Source organism: Apiospora aurea, assembly GCF_038362705.1.
Source record: "Apiospora aurea strain CBS 24483 chromosome Unknown utg000001l_segment0_segment0, whole genome shotgun sequence".
NCBI classification, from domain to species: Eukaryota; Fungi; Ascomycota; class Sordariomycetes; order Amphisphaeriales; family Apiosporaceae; genus Apiospora; species Apiospora aurea.
In genome coordinates, this window is record NW_027117388.1 from 1,438,815 (window position 1) to 1,461,508 (window position 22,694).

A 22,694-nucleotide genomic window follows, 5' to 3' on the forward strand; every position below is an offset into this window, starting at 1 on the left:
TGTGTAGGTATACTTGGTGATTTCACTGCGTCTACTACAAACTGAATTGATTTACTCAAAGCAAATGCTTTTGAAGGGTATCTCTCGTTCGTGATATGTCGAGCTGCCGTTTTCTCAGAGTCGACGCCTTTACCATCTAAAATTCCAGACTTTCTTGCCCGCTGAAAGCCGCTAAAACCCACTAACTTTACAGGGTACCTGATATGCCTAGCCTTGTAGATTGGCCGTGTTTTGGGGGCCAAGCGGAACTTGCCGCACAGACGCAACTGCAGCAAGCACCAAGCAGCAGCAGCATGTGGAACGTCAACTCATTGGAGCTTAACCAACGGCCGGAAGTTGAAGCTCTCATCGAATCCCATCTGATAACTCCCTACCCATCAACACACACCTTTGAGAGGCGCAACCACGATCTCTAACAAACACGATGCGTTTCTCATCTACCGCAGCCGTTGCTGCGCTCTGCTGCGCTGAGGCGCAAGCATTCTCCAACACTTCGCCTTTCCTGCTCTTCTCGACATCCAAGTACGTAATCCCTCACCATCAACAAACCGCCCCCCGTTTGGCTGCTCTACACGCATACACGTATCATTGCATCTATCTAACACAAGACGCAACTTCAGGCTCTCCGACTCGGCAACCCAAGACCAGGCCCAGGTCCAGAGCAGCGCATCCGTCACCAAGCTGGCGTCCGACATCCTCTCGACCTGCCCAACGGAACGCTACCTCCTCGTCACCCAGCCCAACCTGCACGCCTCGCACCTGCGCTCGGCCTCGTCGGCCCCGCGCCTGCAGCACACCCTGAAGAGCGCGCAGGTCGCGTCCCGCGTGTCCGTGGCCGAGGTCGCGGGCGCCCTCGACACCAAGGCGCTCTCGAAGCTGATCAAGGAGGCCTGCGGCAAGAAGACGTCCGTGGACGAGGTCGCGCTCGAGGCCATCCCCACGACGGCGTCCGGCGGCGCTGACGAGACCCTCAAGGAGAACGACGACGACCTCGCCGTCGTGCTCGCGCAGTACGAGGCCGAGGGCTCCTTCACGGTCGTGTACGCCGGCGTGCCCCAGGCCGCCGAGGAGAAGGAGGAGCACAGCAGCTACGAGGCGCAGTTCGTCGATGCTGCGCGCGTCGAGCTCAAGCGGGACCTGGGCAACGGCGTCTACCGGAGGGCCAACGAGACTGACAAGCGGTCGTTGTTTGAGAAGTACCAGTTCTTCACACCTGGTAAGTTATGCATACTTCCATCTCCCCAGCCGACTGGGTCATACCTTTCGTCGGCCAAAAGCAAACGATGAGAAATAACTGATAAGCTAACATCGGAGGAACTAGGTATTTTCATGGGTTTGATTGCTGTCGTTGTACTTATGTCTATTCTGGGAGCCGGAATCTCGGCTCTGGGTAGTTTGGAGGTCTCGTACGCTGCTTTCGATAAGGATATGGGACCCAGCTCCCAGAAGAAGCAACAGTAAATAGGTGAGAACAAGGTTGTACCACCAATTCATGTCTCTTGAGAGCAGAGTGGGTAGTTGTGTTGATATTATGTCCCTAGAAGCGACACTGTATGATCAGAGGTTCCGGAAGAAGCTCAGGTCCTCAATAGTCAGTAGGAGACGACGAGGCTACTACGTGTGTTTAGAGACGGAGGGTGTGTGGCGCGAAAGGCATTGTCCTTTATAAAGAAGACACTGTGTACTATTTTATTTGCGGGCTCGGCAGGATAGTTTATCGAAATTTCAAGTTTGCCAAAATGCGAGAAGTACGGTCTGAGAACTCCTCTTCTTATATACCATGTATCGGCATGCTCTTCGATTTCTGGTATAAAATAGCTGAAAGCCACCTGTAACGCCTGTCCTCTAGACACGTCTAATACGTTGAACCCATGCCGTTCTTCCTGGCCGTACCTGCTCCTTGTACACTCCGGCCGAAGAGGGAGTGAGCTACATCACCGAGAATAAATCCTTCTTCTGCACGTCTCAAGACGTCTGCCGTTGTGAGAAACCACACGTTGGTGCATATCTCCTTTGTGCCCTGGGTTCCCAGCAGCCTTTCTCTCACTTGAACGCCATCCATATGGTGAATGAACCAAGCAAGTATCCATGCCCTGTCCCTTGCATGGCACACGATCAACGGTGAGGTCGTTGCCATGCTTGACTGGGCCCCGTTCTTGAGTCCTGAGGTTTGAATCTAGCTGAACCGGCTACCTCCTTAGACCAGATGAGCGGGCAACAAGAAGTTGGCGATGCCCTCGCGGACGGCGTACTCGTGGCCGCAGTTACCGCAGACGAGCTTGCCCTCCATCATCTGCGTCTCCATGAGCAGGTGGTGCAGGTCCCGGAGCATCTTCTCGTCGGCCTCGAGCTCCTCCTTGGTCGGGGGCTGGGCGGGCAGCGAGGGGAAGCCCAGCTGCGAGTGGGAGGGTCAGCAAGGGACACGGACAGAGAGGGAACGGAGAGTGTAAGGTGAATATATATGTAAGGGAAATATTGATTGGAGTCGAGTCTCCATGAATAGAAAGTGAGTGGGTTAGGGTGGCCATCGGTCAAAGCCTATGGTCTAATGTGTACATATGGAAAAGGATAGCATCTCGGACCGTGATAAGTCAAGACTGTAAGTTAAAGCAGATGCCCTCGACATGAGCCAACATCATGCCTCAGTTGCAAGAGCTTTCTTGCCACTATGCCCAAACCACACGTCATGTCCCAACAAGGGAAAGCCCAATAGGTCTAGAGCATCAACGGACTGTAAGTGAATCTAAAACCTACCTCAGTCGCAGTTGTCGACAGCGCAGGCCAGTCAATGCGGGGCATTATGTTGAGGAGCAGGTCCGAGTTGACCTCGAGGTCGTCTTCGACGAGTTCGGCATCCTTGGGGTGTAACGGGTAGGCGCCCGACGTGGACTTGCAGGCCTTGACGGCGCAAGTCAAGAAGTTCAGACTCAGGACCTTCATTTTGGTGGCTTGGATTGTTGTATGGCTTAATTCAGCGCATGGAATAGAGATGGATGGATTCTAGACTTTTTTGAAAAATTTATGGAGCCATCCATGCGCCCAATAAGGCGAGAGGCCAGGCAAGTTTACTTTTACTTTTCAGTCCCAAATTCAGCCTATGGCAAAGCTCCACAGCTCGCAGTCTAATCGATCTGTCACCCCTTTTACAACGAACGGAATATAGTAAGGCATGGACAAAATCCATTTTGCATTGAACTTTTGCTGCCGATTGGCAGTGAACTATTTAAGCCATGGTCTTTTCGTAACCAACGTCGGTCTTGGGCCTGGTGACGCGCATGTAGATGACAAAGAGGGCCACGAAAACGGCAAAGAAGGCACCCTTCTGGAAGGTCGAGAGTCCGTAGGAAGGGGTGTCCTCCGCCAGCGGGTTCGCCTCTACTTCGTTAGAGTAGCCACCCGCCCACTCAGAGTTACCGTAAGTTTCTTCTAGAAAAGGAGAGCGGGCCGAATCAGCTCAGTTACGAGGGAGGGCGGGCGAGGGCGATGCTGGAACCAAGGGAGGGCATTTTCTCTTAAAGGGGAAGAGGCGAATCCATGTCTATCAGGGTAAGACGAGGGGCTACCAAAGGGGGGGGGCGAGTTTATAGTTCCATGTGGATACCTTCAGGGGGCACCTCCAGCTCTCCGCTCTTGGCAATCTTGACAGTCTTCGCGGGCTTGTCGCCGGCGCCAGTCTGGACGTTCTCGATCTTGGTGACGATATCCATGCCCTCGAGAACCTCGCCGAAGACAACGTGACGGCCATCGAGCCAACTGATGATTGCTGGTTAGCACCTAGTCTATTTGTTTCTAGTGGTCTTCGTTCGGGGCACTTACGAGGTGATGACGGTGGTGATGAAGAACTGCGAGCCGTTGGTGTCCTTGCCGGCATTGGCCATGGACAGCATGCCGGGCTTGGTGTGCTTGAGCTTGAAGTTCTCGTCGGGGAATTTCTCGCCGTAGACTATTGCGAAAAACAGGTTAGCCATCGAAATGTCGTGGGACCGCCAGATCAGTTCATATCAAGACTTACTGGACTTTCCACCAGTACCGTCGCCCTTGGTGAAGTCACCACCCTGGATCATGAATTGCTTAATAACGCGGTGGAATGTAGAGCCCTCGTAGCCGAAGCCCTTCTCGCCGGTGGCAAGAGCGCGGAAGTTGTCGGCGGTCTTGGGGACGGTCTTGCCGTAAAGACCCATGACAATGCGGCCCATGGGCTCGTCGCCGTGGGTGATGTCGAAGTAGACCTTGTGGGTGATCTTGGGACCCTTGGCAGCCTCAGCGGTCGACGCGAAGAAGACCATGCTGACTCCAACAAGGAGCAGGGCGCTGACAGCGAGTCGGCGCAGGTTGAACATGGCGGGCAATTGTTTGGCAATGTCCAAATGATCTTCGATTGTGTGAAGTGAAAGTCGTCGAGATGGTTGTGATCTTTCCAGAGATCAATGGGGAAGAGGAAGTAGAAAAGAAGAAGGGGGGAGGAGGAGGATCCGAAGGTGGGAATCGGCGAGCTGGTACAGCAATTGAAGCTACGTTTCAAGACCCCATCTACCATTGAATGCTGGACCCCTAGCAGGCCCTCAATTGGCCCGGGAGGCAAAGCCAAGGCGGGTGAAGAGCGATAATACACTGTGACCTGCCCGTTACATAGGGAACGAGGGGCGGCGCTACCTTATCGCTATCGATAAGTTAGCCGAACGCGTTGCTTCCCTGGCTTCCCTGGAACCCCTGGAAAGAGCTCTTGCTGGATGGAGGAACAGCTGCCGAGCCTGCATAAAATCGGGTGGCACGTGCGCTAGACTTTTTGAACCTGACGGTCCGCATGGTCATAGGCACAGGCAGGCCCAGTATCGGCATTCAAGATCGGGAGCATCCTCACATCGAATCAATAGACATTGCGATTGCGCTGTAGCAGGTGCGACTATTCATTCAAGATGGTAAACGATATCGGCCTTGACTCAACCAATTAGGAGGCTTGGCTAACATCTCTCCAGGTGTTCGTTCTGGGAATTAACTTCCACCCGCAAAAGCTGGTCAAGGTACGGCAACACCCCCGATCGACATACCCGCTGCCGACTCCCCGATATTGAGCCAATGGCGGCTGGGTCACCTAAACTGCGAAAAAGCATCAATGCTCACATATTCTTTGCTTCTGTGTATAGAAAACCCTCGAGTCCTTCTACGCCCTCGGGCCCCAGACGTCGTCGCGCATCATGGCCAAGTACTGCATCCACCCGCTGGCGCGCCTGGGCTCCCTGCCGGTCAAGACGGTGACCTCGCTGACGGCCGAGCTGTCGACCATGACCATCGACAACGATGCGCGCCGGGTTGTCCAGGACAACATCAAGCGCCTGCGAGACATGGGCTCCTACCGCGGCCGACGTCATGCCATGGGTCTCCCCGTTCACGGCCAGAACACCCGCACGCAGATCGCCACGGCGCGCAAGCTGAACGTGCTGGAGCGTGGTGGTGGTGACCGCATCCGTGGCAACTAAGCCTAGATTGTGAGGTGGAACGACAGCCGAGGAGACCGGAAGCCGATGCGGGAAACCCTAGAGGATATACCTATGCCCTAAGGGGTTATGCCGCAGGGAATCATGAAGAAGTGAGGCATTGAAGCAATGATGAGGAGAAAGTAGGATGGGAGAATACTCAGAGCCTGTTTGGCCAACAGAGAGAGACCCCTGATGTAGCATTTGGAAACGGCGTTCCTTGATGGCATAGAAGTCGTATAGAGACTGCCCCCGTCTGCGTCAACGAGCTGATGGGCAAGCTCCCAGGGGGCCATAGAAATCCTCCTTTTGTACCATAAAACCCCAGTGGACAAATCAGTAAAATATCGAAAATACCCATGTCACTCGAATATATTCCATCACATGGTCCAGCACAGTCACTCGGTATGCCTTGAACGCCAGACCAAGGAGGCCTTCTGACATTAGTGATATCCGTCTGTCCAAGTCCCTGTCCAAGTCTTTGCATTGCATCTAGCCTTGCCTCTTGGTATAATATAACATTGAATGGCATGAAAGGTCCAACTACATTCCAACAAAGTCACTTTTCAAGTGGTGATATAGGACGCTGGAAGTACAGACCTAGGGGGTGAATGGAACAACGGCCTTTCTCGCCGAAGCTATTAGAACAGCACTGGCCCACAGCATAGCGTCCTTGGGCGGGTCAACCATGGGCGCATCCTCAGAGAAACATCGATCAAAACGATGAACCAGGACGATACGCAAATAGACGGGGCCTTGACTGAAGCTATCATGGGCTGTGTAAAGGGGCTTCGTATCCGGTCCGTAATCATGCATCCAGCCGCGAGCTTCGCATGCTTTCCATTGGGTATCCAGGAAGGACTGACAGTGCAACTCGGAACTGGGAATTTGCAGCAACTACCACAGTATAATACGTCGTATATGTCCTCATCCCCACCCAGTCGCGAGCCGAAACGGATTTCGAGTTGCTCTCGTGGGAATACTCGACTTGTAAGTATTGAACATAGTTTATGGCCTACATGCTGTAATACACAGACGTGGTATTTCATGCTCACTTGTTACAAGCCCCTTTTCGTTTACAGATCTCATTTACAATAGTAGTACATACATTGGTTTGTAAAGTAATCACAGCCACCAAAGCCATGTCTATCTGTTTTACTCGACAATGACCTTTCCAGTCTCGGGCGGGCTGGGACGAACACCATTGATGAAGACCTTGCTGCACAGATCGCTCTGGTGCCTCTGTATCATCTCGGCCAGCGCTTCGCGCTCGACGACCAGGCGGCCCGTCGTCAGCAAATCCTTGACGTCGACGTCCTCGATGTCGAGGGCCATGCCGTAGTTGGGCACAAGGTCCATGGCGTCGAAGAGGTTCTCGCGCCACTCGGTGGTGATGAAGGTGCTCCTGCCGTGGGCGCGGCCCCACTCGTGGCTGTCGAGGACCTGGCGCGCCCACTTGGCCTTGAAGCCGTCGACGAGGGCCTGGTCCCGGAGCTGGCCCTGCTCCACCATGGCGGCGATCTCCTGCGGCAGCTCCAGCTCCATGCCGTCCTCGCACACCACCAGCTCGCCCCGGCGGTACCGGTAGCTCAGCGCCGTCCGCCACGCCAGGTCGTACACCTTGCGGTTCAGGCCGGTGCCGAAGTCGCGCGGCTTGGGACCGAACGTCTTGCCACCGCCGCGGCGCAGGGGCGACTGCTTGCTGCCCACGCGGGCGCGGCCGAGGCCCTTCTGGCGGTACAGCTTCTTGTGCGAGCCGTGGACCTCGTACCGCGTCTTGGAGTTGGCGCTGCCCTGTCGTGTGTTGTCGCCCTCGAAGATGACGGCCAAGTGGAGAATGTCCCGGCGCATCGGGAGGTGCAGGTGTTTCGAGGACCACTCTTCCAGGCGCTGGGGCTCGTAGGATTGGAAGTCGTAGACGGTCACGGGGACGGAGGGAGACGGCCGCCACGGCGTGGTCATGGAGGTGGTGGTGAGGTTGCTTGTGGCCCTGGGCAGGGTAGCTTCTGTCGCCATTGAGCGACTAAATGTCGAGGGCAGCCTCTGTGGTGTGCATTGTCAGTCTTGCTCGCAGCCTGGAGAAGTGGAAGACCAACGTACCGAGGAGACCTGGCCGCATGACTGTGTAGAGAGGGTCAGAGACCGGAGGGCCTCTGTGAGACCGCGTGCACCTTTCCCCGCCATGACTGACTGCCGGCTCGAGTGGTTGCGCTGGCTCAATTGACGTCGGATTGGCGATTATACTCGTGGTTTCGTTCAGCGATGTTCGGCTTCAAGCTTCACTTTTGGCAAAATTGGACGTTCTGTCGACCCTTGCAGCTGCTCAGCGGCCCGGGATGGTGGGCTAGAGAAATTAAGTGGAGCCCCCTCCAATTGCTGTCACTGGTGTCGCGCAACTCCAAAAAGTTTCGACAGCGAACTTCGCTTCAGCTCGAGCTCCGACAACCCTCCCATGCTCCAGTAAAAGCGTCCAACAGGCAATCATGTCAACTTGCCAGAGGGTCGCCAGGCCCATTGCCCGGTCTATGCGACAGGACCGGGTAGCTCTCAGCTTCACTCGCACTTTTTCTCAGAGCGCCGCCCGCAAAGAGGAAGTCACTACAACGACAAGTACGCCGCCCGCCTCCCAGGTCCCGCCGCCGAGCTCAACCGCCGCCGATGTCACGAAAGAAGCGCCCGCCCCCCAGCCGAAGCTGACCCCGGACACCGCCACCCAGTACTGGGAAGAGATCCGTCTGTTCAAGAGGGGTACACCCCCGGTGGGATCAAGGCGTCGCCGTGTCGCCATGCAGACCTCGGAGAACGTCCCTTTCGAGCAGATGCCCTACCAATGCTTTCAGGAGGCCCGTCGGGTGCTGCAGGAAGACCGAAAAGAGAAACTCCAAGCCCTTTCGAGCGAAATCGCAAAGGTCAAGAGGCTAGAAGCGACACCTGCCGACCAAGTTCCAGGAGGAGAGGCCAAGAAGAACATGCGGCTTCGGAGCATGAAGAAATGGGTCGAGGAGCTCAAGATCCTCGCAGATATCAACGACCCGATTGTCAAGCGGAAGTTTGAAGACGGACTCGGTATGTCGATCTGCGAGTAGTTCACTCCTACTCTGTTTGACTAATATCTTTCTAGGTGATATGGACAAGCCTATCTACCGCCATCTCGCGGAGACCAAATGGAGGGGATATCCCTTCCGCCTGATCACCCAGCGTATCGAGCAGCTCAAGATCGTGCCCGATGTGCTGCCCAAGTTTGAACCGACTGCTGACGTGCAGATGTTCTTCCGTCAACGCAAGACCACTCCCGGTGAGATTATCGACAGTCGTATCAGCGAGAAGCCTCCGAGCTTGAAGGTCCAGGTCTTCAACCCGGGCGAGCGCCTCGTGTCCGTCGTGGTCATGGACTCCGATGTTCCCAATGCCGAAACGGACAGTTTCGAACGTCGCTGCCACTACCTGGCCGCCAATGTGCCCATCTCCCCCAACAGCTCATCTCTTCCCCTGAGCAAGGTCAACAAGGACACCCAGCTGGCCGTTCCTTGGCTGCCTGCTTTCGCTCAGAAGGGTGCCCCCTACCACCGTATGTCCATCTGGATCCTGGAGCAGAAGCCCGGCCAGACTCTGGACTTGGCCAAGCTGAAGGAGTTGTACAGCGGCCGCGATGGGTTCAGTCTGAAGAGTTTCAAGGACAAGTTCACTCTCAGCCCCGTCGGTTTCAACATCTTCCGCTCCGTCTGGGACGAGGGTACCGCCGACGTCATGGAGCGCTGGAATCTCCCCGGCGCCGACGTCGAGTTCAAGCACGCGAGAGTGTACTCGCTCAAGCCCGAGAAGAAGGCTCGCGGCTGGGAGGCCAAGCGCCAGAAGCCCAAGTACAAGAGCTTGTGGAAGTACACCAAGAGAATCCGCGGCATGCCCCGACGCTAAGCAGCTGCCTGGGCGTATCTGCGGCGTGGCGTGGTGGGCTCTCCAGGGGTTGCTGCGTTCCACCAGGACCAGGGCTTGGTTCTGGTGCCGGCAGCTATATCGGACAATTGTCGAACGTGTATCATATGTATAAAGCACCCGGGACTATAGAGCTGGCGGAGCTGTGTCAAAACTACTGTAACATACTACACCAGTATTTACCCTACTATCAAATATGTGAAACCCATTCTGGACCGGCTGCCTCCCACAAATATGCTTGGTGCCCGCTAATTTACGTACTGGTAGCATAGATGTATTGTCCCTCTGCCGGACGGATCAGTTTATTTTGTTACAAGCATAGGGAGGCACCCAGCCAGGATCTGGTTTCTTGAACTTTCTGTGTAGGAACACAAGCGAATATCATCAGCATGGTACGGTGCTGATAGAGATAATGTTCATAACGGGATAATCTATCCTAGTAATCCTAACATCATAGCTGGACATGGTATGACCGCCAATGTGACAATGGAGCAGCTGGTAATGGGATGCCTGGTGGTGCCTCTAGCTATACGAACATTGACGACTGGGTACATCAGAGTATTCAGGGATAAGTACAAAGCTGCAGACACACTTAGTACCCAAACAATAACAGTATCATAAGTACTGGGACGTCATAACGACATACGCCACACCCTTATCAGCGCTTTCAGGAGCGACAGCACCCGCAACAACTGCAGCAGCACTACACGACGCCCGTGCAACCTCCTATGACGGTTCATCAAGCCGCAGCTCCCAAGAAGAAAGCCGCCGAGCCCTTGGTCGCTGTGACCTCAGCTGTTGCTGCTGCAGGCACTCCTACTGAAGCAGCCCGAATCCTGGCTACTGTCACTGTCGCTGTCGCTGACGCTGTCGCCCCTGCCCAGCCCGAGCCCGACCCTGAGCCACAGCCCGAGCGTGCCTCTGAGAAAGCTGGCCGTGACTTGGTGGCGCCGCTGTTGCGTAGCTGCGTTTGCTTGCTTAGTATGCCTTATGAAGTCAGACTTGCTTGCCAAATCGATCCTGCGTGGCGTTCACGCCAGAGCTGTCTTGTACGGTCTCGTCTGAGCAACTGGTTCTCGCTCCGCCTCTGTTCGAAATGATCAGCCTGACTTCAAGTTATTGAGAGAGATGTGCCTCCCTTAGTGGGAGAGATTGTGATAACAGTATAGCGGCGTTCGAAGTTTCGTCGCTAACGGGAATATGAAACAGGACCATGATAATGTCTCCACCACTCGTATCGCGCTTCCTTCCACACGTAAATTATCCTTCATTCTATTCAAGGAACAATTATGTGTGATCCAATATTTGGGAGACGGAAGGATTGGGTTCCGCACTGTGGTTCATGACGCCGGCCGCCAGCTCCTCCGTTTATTATCTACCTCCCCGGGCAGAACCGCCTTCATCATAGAGCCATTGCCTAAGCCAGTCAACTATAAACATAACTCCATAAGCGTGCGGCAAGGTCATCAAGGTCATAAACAAACACCACTGCCGAGCGTAGCGCCGCCGACGGGCCTGCTGCCGTACAACTCTGCGAGACGTATTCAAATGGAAGACATGTGCGAAAAGGCTTATAATCGATCGCTGAAGTAAAACCATCCAGCAAAGCAGACGCTGACTTATTTCGATGTATGGTCCAAAATCAAGAAAGAAAGAAAGTACGAATTACCCCTATTTAAGATTCATGTGGTCCAAACAGGGGTATCACGTAGATTTTATCAACTATGTAGCAAAAGCGCAAAAGATCATAACAACAATACAATAAAGGTTCAAAGTACGTCACATGCCCCTGTATCAACTTGGCACTGTACTGATTTGATCTAGAAGAGCGGATAGGACTCTTAGTATTTAGCATGATGTGGTTGTAGATAACATATCGTGAGCTCCGGCTATAAGGCGCGAAGTGTCCTATTCCGCCGCTAATGATTTGACACTCCTAGCCACGTAAGTATAGGTTTACGTGTAATACTATATTTATTGGCGAATTGTATATCTTTTGTTGCTGCTGGTTTGATGCCTCCCGTGCCATGGGACGGAACCAGCAATGGCTTCACACTCAAAAATATTTCCTGCTCTAATACATGACTCTCAAGCTCTCTAGGCAGGTAGAAGGAGAGGTTGAAAGCTCCTTCCTCCACGTGGGAGGGGGGAAACCACTCCCTGAGAGAGAGGCACACACCTTGTGCGTGCAACCACCACTATGTCCCTGACATTACCCGCTCGTCCTCCCATCGGTTCTTCGAAAAATGCTCCCCATAACCACCCATTTATTAGTATGCAGGACATTTGATAGCGCCATAGTTGTTCCTGGTTGCTTCCCGCTGAATCAACCATGCCGCCCAGGCAAGTGTTGAGGGTGATATACTGCCAGACCAGCTTGCCATCCCGCTCGCCACAGAAGCGTCGGGAACCGGGGAGATGTCTGCACATGTGCGAGTGTTTTAGGTTGTCGTTCAGACCTTTGCATTTCCCGGGGATGTCAGGCACGTTGTCCGCGGTCACCTCCCCCTTGGTGTAGCCGTTGTGGTGGGTGGTGCAAGTCACCTCAGCAGAGACAATAGACGAGAGGGCTGCTGTCATGAGGCCCAGAGCAGTGATGAAACGCATCCTGGATGGGGTATAGTGGTGTTTGGTGCTTGTTTGTCGTCTTAACAGAAGAAGTGAGATGAGTGATGGAGTAGGAATGGTGTAGGTAGTCTTCGCAGTGATGGGGGTAGATGATATATCAAGTAGAATGGTAGTGAGAGATGTAACTGATGGCCTGCTAACCACTTCTAGGTCGCGGAAATATGAGATACTTACAGCTGTTGGAAAGCCACCCTCTGCATCAGTCAAACGTTCAACTGTCCAGACGGCGCGGAACCATCTACCCTTCCAGGACCACACTGACAACAGACGGGCCCAAAGGGTTCCAAATGGATACTGCCTAATTTCTGAGGCCAGAGTGGAAAGCCAGCGGGAAAGCGGCAATATGCTTTTTGAGGGCATCCGCAATCTCAATGGACAAGCCCATACGATTACAATTCCCCGAGACACGATACTGCGTTACATTACACGTCAGCTAACCCTTTCAGGAAATCGGGCGAACAAGGCGGTGGAACGTCGAAATCGTGTTCCATGATCGCTGCCCGAGTGGATTCCCTCAAAAGACACGGGAGCCGAACACAGCCCTGTGTCTGCCGTTGAAGCGGCTGGCAGTGCTGGGCTCGGATGATGGTGCCGCTTGTGGGACCAGTCTTTGCTCGAGATGAAAGTGACCGTTACCAACAGAGGACTTCCTTTCTCGGAAGCCGACAGCATAGAGGTAATTCTTGCTGTATTGTTCCGGCTGAGATTGCGAATGGAGCTTTGGTGAAACGCTTGGAGTGTAAGACTGGTTCTATGCCGCTATACATTTCGGAGACAAGATGAACCACAGCGCGTACGAAACCGAGTTGTTATGCTCGCAGATTACACGACAGGCTCAACCTTTCCTCGGCGATGGTCTGTGGTGATTCGGCAGTTCATTGCTGGGTCATCAAACAATTTCTCTTCGTACGCCTTCATTCTTGAGCAACACGGTTAGGTTGCGGCATGGCGGATTTTATTAGAACATAAAGTCTTCTTTGTAAACTTCATCAGATTGTGAAGCAACAAAGCCTTTGGGAGCCCTTTTTTCTCCCCAATAGCTAATTACAATAGCATTGAACTAAATCTAAAAGAAGACAAAGAATGTGCTTCGTACGAGAGCATGTATAAAACCTCGCGGGTATCTGTCTTGAATCTATGTAAAACCAAACACCACAACCAAGTCGTCCTCTTCGCCTCCCTCCATCTTTTACACATCATACCATTCTTCTCAACACAACTCGCTAGCCCATCATGTCCGTCAAGACGAGAATCCTCATCGTGTCCGACACGCACAACCAGACGTTCGTGGTAAAGGACATACACAAGACAGCTGATGTCGTCATCCACTGCGGGGACATGTCCCTCTATTCCAATGTGGCCGACTACCAAAGGGTACTCGAAACCATTTGTCAGCTGCCTGCGAAGCTGAAGCTCTGCATCGCCGGCAACCACGACATGGGCATAGACGAGGGCAACTTTGATAAACATTTGGCAAGTAGGCTGGACATGGATGTGAGGTGGGATATCAAAAAGGGCGAGGAAGTGGTGAGGAAGGAGTTTGGCCCTCTCGGCGAGCCCAGGCGGCTCTTGGCCGCAGCTGCAAAGGCCGGTGGTGTCCAATTCCTGGAAGAGGGCAACTACGAGTTCAAGTTGAACAACGGCGCGTTCTTGCGGCTATATGCGAGCCCCTATACCCCAGCAAAGTGGAGAGGTCGGGCGTACCAGTACACTTACGACGAAGGGCACGAGTTTGCCATTGCTAACAACACCCAGATCGTAGTCACCCACGGTCCGCCGCGCGGCATACTGGACTACACCGACGGAAACCAGCGCGCCGGCTGCCCCCAGCTCTACGCGGCCGTCGCTCAGTCGCGACCACTGATCCACTGCTTCGGCCACATCCACGAGGCCTGGGGCGCCAAGTTCGTGCAGTGGAAAGAGACCTCCTCCACCGGCGCCCGCCGGAGTGCGCGTCTCAGCACTCACACCGACATCGATCCCGACAAGACGGTGATTCTTGAGCAGGTACAGGATCTGTTCGCACGGAAGAACGACGATGCCGCGACGATTGAGGCCAAGGCCGCGAAGAGGGCGGAGTACACACGTCAGGGCTATTACTACACGAGTCACTGCGCCGATGACGCCCGCCCGATTGCCCAAGGTAAGCAGACCCTGATGTTGAACGCGTCTTACGATTACAGCGAAAGTAAGAAGGACATCTTGCGGCATCAATGGCCATTCGTCGTGGACGTTGAGCTGCCTTGTGCTTAGGTAAGTCTGACAATAGTCTTGTAGTATGTCCGTCGAGAGGGTAAGAGAGTGTGGTAACGGGATAATTTGGTATGTGGGATGGTAACGTGGGAATTTCATAGAAACAAGTAGACTTAAATAAAATACGACTTGAAATTCACGAAACGATGACCCCAATGGAACTCATTAACTTGATGCAAGAATAACTCAGTAGAACTTGAATCCTATATGCCGGGTCTCACGCGCCAGTCAGCATCTGTGGTAAAAAAAAAGAAAAAAAATAAACTTACCGTCCTTTAGGCCCGACACCAGCCACCCAGGCTGTCGCGCCCCCTTCATCACGAGTTGGTCAGACTCGCTACCATGACTAACACCATGTGACGGGTTAGGCCACGATGATGCGTCTTCCGGGTATTTAGTTATTTAACGGTGTCGCATTGGACCTGGCCCTGGGGCCCGAATGCCTCGACCGTGCCTGGGGCAGTCAGAAAACCACGCGTCATTTCTCAATTCAGAGGGATACACGCCACGTTTCCTGTTTCGCGCGGGATTCGAACCGGGGACCTGCCGGTCAGGTCCCCGGTTCTGGGGAGAGGGGGGGAAGTTGAAGGGTAGGGGTGGGGACGGATCAAAGCCGTACTCATTACCACTGCACCACCTGATCTTGGCGGATTGCATTGTTGTGGTGTCGGTCGAATGGGGCGACTGCTGCTGCTTGGGAAATTCAGCTGTAATTAGGCATTATGTGTCTACCTTTGCATCTTTGGTCCCTATGGGTGCTTATGGCTGAGGGAGCAACGGGTAAGTTAGCTGTAGGTAGGTAGGTAGGTAGGTAGGTAGGTAGCTCGGTAAGTAGCTATGCTTGCCCACCACACACACCTTTGCCCTCCGTCGACTGCTACACTGCCACCCATAACAGCATGGGACTGCTGATCGAATTTGAAGCTTTCGTGGCCCTTCTTTCAATATCTCGGAGTGATCGATGCTTCTCGAGCTTTGGTATCAGGCCTCTGATAGTAGATGCCATACCGGCCTCGACAACCCTTCCCTGCCACTCACTCACATCTCGCGTATGTTTTGGCATGTGACACAATAACCCACCTAGAAGCAATTCCCAATAGCGAAGTATTAAATCAATTAATAACAGGGAATCATCTCGTACGACCACCATGCACCTATGACAACGAAAACATACCCATTCAAACACGTCAACACCACTACCATGGAGCACTCGGCTTGAACCAATTCACTTCAATCTTCTTGCTTACTGTCCAAAGTCCGACTCAACAAAAATGACTTTAACTTCTCCAGTGCATGGAGTTGCCTGAACCCTTCCGATTCGTTCTGCTAGGGATGGTGTGCCACCCCATTGCTGACTTACACGCACCGGAGGCCCAAACAGCTGATTCACCGTACCCAACCGCCACGTAGAAAGAAACTCTACTTATTCTACCGACACATCATATACCCTATCATTGCCTCATGCCACATAACATCAATACATTCACTGACCCCAAGTCCCCCTGCGCGATTGAGCCCAAGCAAGACCTCCTTGCTTTAACTGCTGCCATGGCAACAACCGCGCTGCACCGCCGTAATTGATCTCCCAACTACACAAGAACAGTATCATGTTAGTGAGAAGCCATGGGAACCAAGATACGGACCCAATGTACGGGCTCGATGTTGTACCAATTGGGGTCAGGATTCATGTCGTCAAATCAGTCACGTGATACCCCGGAGCTTAATCGAAGTCGTCCCCACCCACGCGGATCAAGATGGAGACGCTGTCAGCCCGGCTTGTATCAGACACTTACTACCAAAGTAACAGGCCTTCCTTTACAAGAGCTTGGTGACTAATGCTGAGAAGTACTGAATTGATCTCATTTCTATTGAGGTTACGCATCGGGTCGATTCGTGTCACTTCGGGTTGATAAGCATTTGTTCACCGAACAGCAACGAGATGGCATGTGGGATACAGAAAGCTGGCAAGATGACGATGAAAGCATAACGCATTTGGATATTTAATAGCTAGATAACCCGAGAAGTTTACTCTTACTAGAGCATCTGCAACTAAAACAGTTGCATCCCAAGGCGTTGAAAAGCCGATGCAGTGCGCTTAGACACTTACCTTACCCACGGTACCTTCGGGCAACTACAGTCTCAGACAGTGTCAGAAGAGAGCAGTCACTAAATATGCCGTGCAGCGCTACAAAACAATTGTCAAGAGCTTGTTATTACGCGACGCAGCCAGGCTGGGGGTTTCGTATCTGATGACAAGCTGTTAGCTGACAGTTGCGACTCTGAGGGAACAACACTCGATGGCGTGTGCATCATGGGCAAGTGGGATGCCGGGTATCAGAAAAGGATAGAACAAATGATGATGTTTAATCATTGTGATCATAAACAGCCTCTGAAGCTAAATTTTCATCATATGGAAGGCGTGTGAGGATGAGCGAACGAAGCGAATTGAGACTTACATGATGCTTTGCAGAGTTCTGACGGGCTTTGTACACCATGAGCAGAGACAAGCGACACTGGCGCGGCTGGGTTGCCAACGCGCTCTTACAATCTGAGCAGGTCAACAACTAGAGGCAGCAAGCATCAAGAGCCAGCATAAGAATGCGAGAGTGCTGCGCGCAAGCTGACGCGTGCTGTAGACGAGAGCGAAGGAAGCTTGTAAACAACATGGAAGGTTGAGAAAAGGCAAGAAAATTCGTTGCCCAGCAAAATTTATCTAGTCCACTGAGAGTGGAGTCTGGAGTGGTCTTATCCCTTATCAGGGGACGGGTATCACTGATAAGCGCTGAAAGGTTCAAGTGGAGCTGCTAACTGTAGGGGAGTGAGTGCTCCTCAAGTACGGAATGCTCAATCAATCAATCGAAGCTCTATGTCGCTATGTATCATCTAAATAAGACCTGGAAAGAATCAAACTCAAGCCAATCCAACCTGGGCACTCGCGCCGGCTAGATACTCGGGGCTGAACTCGTAATCCACGTAGCCCGCAGCCAGATTGGTGTAAAAGGTATCGCGATCGTACGCGCTCAGCTCCAGCCCCTTCTGAATTCGGTACACCAGATCCGGGTTAGAGATGAAGTACCGCCCAAAGACAATCACAATGTTCCTGTCCGGATACTGCTCATCCACCAACTCCTGCGCGTTCGCCGCCTGAAACCCCCCGGCCAAAAGGATCGGCCGATTTTCCCAGATCTCGTACGCGAAATCCAATCCCTCGGTGCGCCCGGACTCCACGATCTCGTCGACGAACCGGGACCGGTTCTCCACGGAGCCGCCGTACTCGTCGGTGCGCTTGTTGCTGACGTCCTGGAGGAAGGTGTCCAGGAGGTAGCCGTTGGCGGCGTGGAGCTCGACGCCGTCGAACCCCGCCTCGACGGCGTTCCTCGCGGCCGTCGCGAAGTCCGCGACGGTCCGCTGGATGTCGTCCCTGGTCATGGGGCGCGGCGCCACGTGCCCTTCTCCGGGCGTCGGGACGTCGCTGGGCGCCATGACGACGACCCCTTCCTTCTCGGCGATCTCGGCATTGGCTGCGGGCCCCATGGCGAAGAGCTGGCAGAAGATGAAGCTGCCTTTGCGGTGCACCTCGTCGGTGATGGTCCGCCAAGCCGCGACCTGGTCTTCTCGCCAGATACCCGGGGCATTGGGCCACCCGCCGCCGGCTGCCGGTGATACGAGGGTGCCCTCGCTGATGAGCAAGGTGCCGGGTACGGAGGCGCGTTGGCTGTAGTATTCCCTCATCAAGGGGAGGGGGACGCGGTCTTTGGTGGCGCGGAGGCGTGTCAACGGCGCCATGCCTATCCGGTGCTTTAATTCAATGTTGCCTATCTTCAGCGGCTTGAAAAGGCGTGACTCGGCCATCTTGGGGGAAAATAAATGCAGGTCGGAGTTTTGGAATCTTGAATCCCCTTCGAGTAAGTTGCGAGTATCTGCTGTTGGTGCTTTGCATCTCAGCGAGACTCAGCTTGGAGCCGCTTGGGAATGGGGGCTTTTATATCCCTCGAGTCCGTGATCCGATGATAAATCCATCATGGCGGGATGCTTATCAATTCAAGAAGCTTTTACTTCAGTCTCATGTTGTCACGAAGAGGATTATCTTGTGGATACTTTCGACGTCAAATATGAGGTGATATCCAGAGGGGAATATGTAACACACTTCCAAAGCGGGTAACTAGATGATTCCGAATGAGGAAACAACCTTCTGCCGAAAAGGGAAAGAAGATGGTTCCAAAAACGGGTTAGTGACATGTGGATTCAATCAATCAGCGCTAGGCCAAGCAGGCTGTTGAGACCGCGGCAGGTGAGGGATTCGTAAGCAGGCATGAGACGGGCGTAAGTTTCCACGAGAGATCCCTGTCATCCATGGCCATAACCTTACTTCTACGACATCCCACTCGCTCCAACCGTAAGAGCTGATTACCAGTATTTGTGGTGGTATTGCTGTAAAATGGCCCCAGCCAGTCGAATTACGAATGGGGGGTCTCCCAAAAGCGAGCCACCGGCAGGTAAGTGGCATAGATGAAACAAAAGCCCGACTAAGATCGTCTTTTTATTTGCTGACCCGGACTTGTTCAGCTGGGCGTTTCCACTTCGTCACAGTGCCTGGCGCTCCCAGTGCTGCGAAGCAGCTGGCAACAGAGCGGCAGGCCCGATCGCACGCGGTCAAGCAAGCTCTCGAGAACAAGCGTAGGCTCCAGCAAGAGGCCGGGGACAACTTCCGGGTGGCGACACCGAAAGATCGTGTACCTCGGAAAAAGTCGAAAAACCAGATAACGAACGCAGAGGAAGACCGGTGCCCGCGAATCGGCTCCTCACTGTCTGTGGGTCTATTGGATCCGTTCCGGACGCTTCCAGTCAACTCTTCGAGACTGCAGGCTCTACTCAGCACTCGTAAGCGTAACCCCTGACTACCCAACTTCGAACTGGACTGGCCGCTCACAGTATATGCGTACATACAGGGAAGCTAGATGTGCCTCGGAGCCGGTCTTCACGATTGCCGGAGCATGGGAATTCCAGAACTTTCGCTATGTCTTCCGCACTGGCTTCGTCGACCCGGCTCTCCTCAACGCCATGATGCTTTCGTTTACAGCAGCGGTGGCCAGAGGCAAGCTTGACGGAGAGTGCCTCGGGTATCGGGGTCAAGCCATCAGCCATATCCGCGAGAGAGTGAGGTCCAGGAACGAAGCTACTACAGAATCGACAATTGGTGCTATTCTGCTACTGGCAGGAGTGGAGGTATGTTTATCACGCAATGTCCGCCCTGCTTCATGATAGGGTCTCTCCACCCGCCTCCTCCGTCAAGTTTATTTGCATCTGATAGTAATTACACCTACCTAGGCTCGCGCTCGGAAGACATCCCAGGTACAACTTCACTTAGGAGCTGTGCGTCAACTGCTTGATCTCTGTCAAAAGGAGGGTATCTCGCTCACAGATGGCATCAAGCGCGCAATATTCTGGTGAGTAATGACTGATTCGACGTCATCATGCGACTCGCTCTTACACAAACCCTGGCAGGCAAGATTTGAACGCCTCAATACTGTCAGGGTCTAAGCGCATAGTTGACCATACGACCTTCGCCGAACTACAATGGACCAGGGACGCACTTCCCGCAAACTTCTTTACCATCCCCAGCGGATTTCAGAGACGACTCCATTTGTTGACCGATGAGCTCCGGGGGGCCTTCGAGGACATCCGGGCCTTGCAATGGGTTCGAGACCGTCCCATTTACTCCGGGACCAACCCAGCCGATATGGTCCGTATAAACGACCAGACTGCTTCCATCCAGTCCAGGCTTGCGGGCTTGATAGGTCTCTCTCCTGCAATGGAGTGTTTGCGTCTTGCAGCATATATATGTTCCGTTATGTTATGTTGTTCGGTCTGGTGTCCTGCTGTGTTTCCAGTGAGTGATGTACCTTCCATATCGAGCTGTTCATCGTTGCTGACCCTTTTTCCAACAGTCCGAATTTTCGTCACAGCTACTCCGAGTACTACAACATACGAACGATGACAGCCTTTGGGACGATGACCCGGACCTTGTTCTACTTTGGATCTCGTATATGGGTGGCACTTATGCGCCCCGGGGCCCAGTGCGGTACGGCTATACTGCGTTGCTGCGCTCCAATAACGTGGCCAGGTTCACAGGCTTGTATAGGTCGTGGTCGGAATCGCTTGAAGTTCTAAAACAGTTTGTATGGTCAGATGCAGCTTTCTTGAAGCAAGTCGGGGCGTTCTGGGATGAGGTTCATGGTCCAAATGGGCTATCAGACTGACCTCCCTGAGGCAACCGGTGCATATTGATGCCATGATCGAGAATATCATTACGCTATATTAACCATCAATGCAACCTACTCATGACGATGAGAAGCCTCGAGGCCATCTGAGTCCCCTTTAGGGTTTCCTTGTAACAGCCTCGCCCATCACGAAACATAACCCATTCATCTCTGTCAACGACCAAGCCTGGCATTTGGGGGTGGTTCCGGCATGATCGGGATGGTGCTGATAGTGATATTGTTTGTCTGCCTGATCGGACTACCCGGAACCAGGGACTGGTGATATCCAATACCCTCCACCGAGACGAGATGTTGATGCACCTGGGGCTGACACTCCAAGTCATAATACTGAACCAAGTTGGGTTTATCGCTGCCCACTTTCAATCCCGTGGACCGCTGCGGGACCTTAACGAGGAGTTGAAGTCGCGGAGTACACTCGACGTCATGCTTTGGAAGGCGGGAAGAACCATATTATTGAACCAAGTACGCAGAGACGGTACGCAGCTCAGGGTGATGACCAAGCTCTGCTCGACGCCGGCCCAGACCTGGAGCAGGCTGGTGCGGTACTGCATGTCGTCCGTGTTTCTGCCGTCCCCGACCGGCTGATATTTTCCTGGTCCGACAATACGGACGAGTGGATGGCGAGGAGCCTCGAGAATGGGGTGGACGGCGTCATCACAGACGATCCGAAACGTTTCCTGGAGTTGTGCGAGCAGTGGTCGTCGTCCAAGCGCAAGATGCAGGCAGGGGCTGGTCGCAGGCTGAGCGCGAAAGAGATTATTCTGTGGTTGGTTATAAACTTCTTGGTCATTGCAGGGGAGGTACTGTTTATATTGGTGGGGTGAAGAGAGCACTTGACATTTGAGCTTGACTGGGACAATCAATCTGGCCCATAGTTGCAGGCTAGGGATATTCTACTTCTCTATAATAATTTGGCCCGATATCCGATATCATGGTCAGAGTATAGTACTAATATGTAGGTAGTTAAGGGGCCGAAATAACAGCTAATATGTCGGGATATGACGCAGGAGCGGAAGGTAACTCAGGAACTGAGATTAGCTCTGCAGAGCCCCCTTTTCTGATATATGGCAAACGATGTACTCGTCCTTACAAAGCTACCCGTTCATTTGATTGCGAACGATGTGATGATTCTACAGTGGGACTGGGGGAGCAGGACGAGAAACTGCGAGTTTACAATGGCTATGACAGGATCCGACTCAATGTCCTAATAACAAAGGCATTGTGATGTGTTAGTCTGCATAATGAGGCTTGAAGGCTTAATTTAAAAGGAAACTCTGCTGGCCTTTGTGACTTATTACCAGAGTCTTTGTGTCAACCGTACGTTACTAAACAGACTGCTTGTTTCATGAATCCGGTACGTACTTATATATATACGTCTGACACGAATGAGCCAATTTGAAGGTCCTCAGGAATACCTATCAAGAAGTCCAACATTCAAAATGGAAGCCAACAATAAGAAACCTGAAGCGCAATCCGGCAGTGCCACGGCACAACAGCAACGCTCCTCAACCCTTTCAAAGAGGTTTTCGAGGTGAGCAGGAAGACCATCGAGATCGAGGAGAAGGATCTCGAGAGCAAGGTGAAAGCGTGGCGAGACAACGACGACGATGACAAGAACGCTGAATTCGAGACCAGAATCGTGGTTAGCCGAGGGCGTCTCAAGGAAAACGTGGACAATGCTGTGAGCGTGGTCAAGCGCGCAGAGGGATACGCCGGGGTTCGGGAGGAAGCGGCTGAGCTTATGCGTCTTGTCCGCAGAGTCCGTCGGGAGCATCTCGGTGAGGGTACTCCTGATCTGGGCGGTGGCGGGCAGACCAAAGTCGTAGGACAGTGAGGCTGTAACAGGTAGGCTATCCATAATTATACATATTGGTAAATGACTATTATATGGACCGAACCTCAAGGCTTTTCGATCGATTCATCTCTCGTGCATGGATGTTGGCGTCTCTTGCGGTTGCAGAGCTGTAGAGTACCATATTGGTAGATAGAGCCTCAGCTTTATAGATTCTGGCTTTGGGTGCTCTGTCTAATAATAGCAAGTTGGACATACGGAGACGGGGCTATTCATTCTGATTACCGTATGATGTTCCATTCGTCTACGAAACCTGCAGGGACCGCCTTTGGG

General features: G+C 53.1%; 10 protein-coding genes across 10 annotated transcripts; 5 read left to right on the forward strand and 5 right to left on the reverse strand.

The window, feature by feature from the left end:
• Nucleotides 1-424: 424 nt before the first annotated feature.
• On the forward strand, nucleotides 425-1,461 carry PG986_000460 (er protein big1 protein; the record flags this gene model as incomplete). The annotated part of the gene is made up of 3 exons (XM_066836682.1): nucleotides 425-522; nucleotides 621-1,216; nucleotides 1,322-1,461. The coding sequence occupies 3 exons, from the start codon at nucleotides 425-427 to the stop codon at nucleotides 1,459-1,461; spliced, it is 834 nt and encodes a 277-aa protein (XP_066705575.1).
• A 736-nt stretch (nucleotides 1,462-2,197) lies between these two features.
• PG986_000461 (uncharacterized protein) lies at nucleotides 2,198-2,940 on the reverse strand (the record flags this gene model as incomplete). Its single annotated transcript, XM_066836683.1, has 2 exons — nucleotides 2,198-2,395; nucleotides 2,755-2,940. 2 exons carry the CDS (start codon nucleotides 2,938-2,940, stop codon nucleotides 2,198-2,200), a joined length of 384 nt encoding a protein of 127 aa, XP_066705576.1.
• A 283-nt stretch (nucleotides 2,941-3,223) lies between these two features.
• Nucleotides 3,224-4,340, reverse strand: PG986_000462 (cyclophilin-like domain-containing protein; the record flags this gene model as incomplete). The annotated part of the gene is made up of 4 exons (XM_066836684.1): nucleotides 3,224-3,426; nucleotides 3,602-3,753; nucleotides 3,817-3,943; nucleotides 4,013-4,340. 4 exons carry the CDS (start codon nucleotides 4,338-4,340, stop codon nucleotides 3,224-3,226), a joined length of 810 nt encoding a protein of 269 aa, XP_066705577.1.
• A 576-nt stretch (nucleotides 4,341-4,916) lies between these two features.
• Nucleotides 4,917-5,477, forward strand: PG986_000463 (mitochondrial 37S ribosomal protein uS13m; the record flags this gene model as incomplete). Its single annotated transcript, XM_066836685.1, has 3 exons — nucleotides 4,917-4,919; nucleotides 4,977-5,021; nucleotides 5,145-5,477. The coding sequence occupies 3 exons, from the start codon at nucleotides 4,917-4,919 to the stop codon at nucleotides 5,475-5,477; spliced, it is 381 nt and encodes a 126-aa protein (XP_066705578.1).
• Nucleotides 5,478-6,629: 1,152 nt separating this feature from the next.
• On the reverse strand, nucleotides 6,630-7,658 carry PG986_000464 (mitochondrial 54S ribosomal protein uL4m; the record flags this gene model as incomplete). Its single annotated transcript, XM_066836686.1, has 2 exons — nucleotides 6,630-7,517; nucleotides 7,575-7,658. The coding sequence occupies 2 exons, from the start codon at nucleotides 7,656-7,658 to the stop codon at nucleotides 6,630-6,632; spliced, it is 972 nt and encodes a 323-aa protein (XP_066705579.1).
• A 299-nt stretch (nucleotides 7,659-7,957) lies between these two features.
• On the forward strand, nucleotides 7,958-9,389 carry PG986_000465 (phosphatidylethanolamine-binding protein; the record flags this gene model as incomplete). The annotated part of the gene is made up of 2 exons (XM_066836687.1): nucleotides 7,958-8,540; nucleotides 8,596-9,389. 2 exons carry the CDS (start codon nucleotides 7,958-7,960, stop codon nucleotides 9,387-9,389), a joined length of 1,377 nt encoding a protein of 458 aa, XP_066705580.1.
• Nucleotides 9,390-9,796: 407 nt separating this feature from the next.
• Nucleotides 9,797-10,472, forward strand: PG986_000466 (uncharacterized protein; the record flags this gene model as incomplete). Its single annotated transcript, XM_066836688.1, has 4 exons — nucleotides 9,797-9,804; nucleotides 9,865-9,955; nucleotides 10,070-10,367; nucleotides 10,408-10,472. 4 exons carry the CDS (start codon nucleotides 9,797-9,799, stop codon nucleotides 10,470-10,472), a joined length of 462 nt encoding a protein of 153 aa, XP_066705581.1.
• Nucleotides 10,473-13,268: 2,796 nt separating this feature from the next.
• Nucleotides 13,269-14,288, forward strand: PG986_000467 (uncharacterized protein; the record flags this gene model as incomplete). Its single annotated transcript, XM_066836689.1, has 1 exon — nucleotides 13,269-14,288. One exon carries the CDS (start codon nucleotides 13,269-13,271, stop codon nucleotides 14,286-14,288), a length of 1,020 nt encoding a protein of 339 aa, XP_066705582.1.
• Nucleotides 14,289-17,198: 2,910 nt separating this feature from the next.
• On the reverse strand, nucleotides 17,199-18,140 carry PG986_000468 (N-ethylmaleimide reductase; the record flags this gene model as incomplete). Its single annotated transcript, XM_066836690.1, has 1 exon — nucleotides 17,199-18,140. The coding sequence occupies one exon, from the start codon at nucleotides 18,138-18,140 to the stop codon at nucleotides 17,199-17,201; it is 942 nt and encodes a 313-aa protein (XP_066705583.1).
• A 2,788-nt stretch (nucleotides 18,141-20,928) lies between these two features.
• PG986_000469 (uncharacterized protein) lies at nucleotides 20,929-22,427 on the reverse strand (the record flags this gene model as incomplete). Its single annotated transcript, XM_066836691.1, has 2 exons — nucleotides 20,929-21,246; nucleotides 22,170-22,427. 2 exons carry the CDS (start codon nucleotides 22,425-22,427, stop codon nucleotides 20,929-20,931), a joined length of 576 nt encoding a protein of 191 aa, XP_066705584.1.
• Between the last annotated feature and the right edge of the window lie 267 nt (nucleotides 22,428-22,694).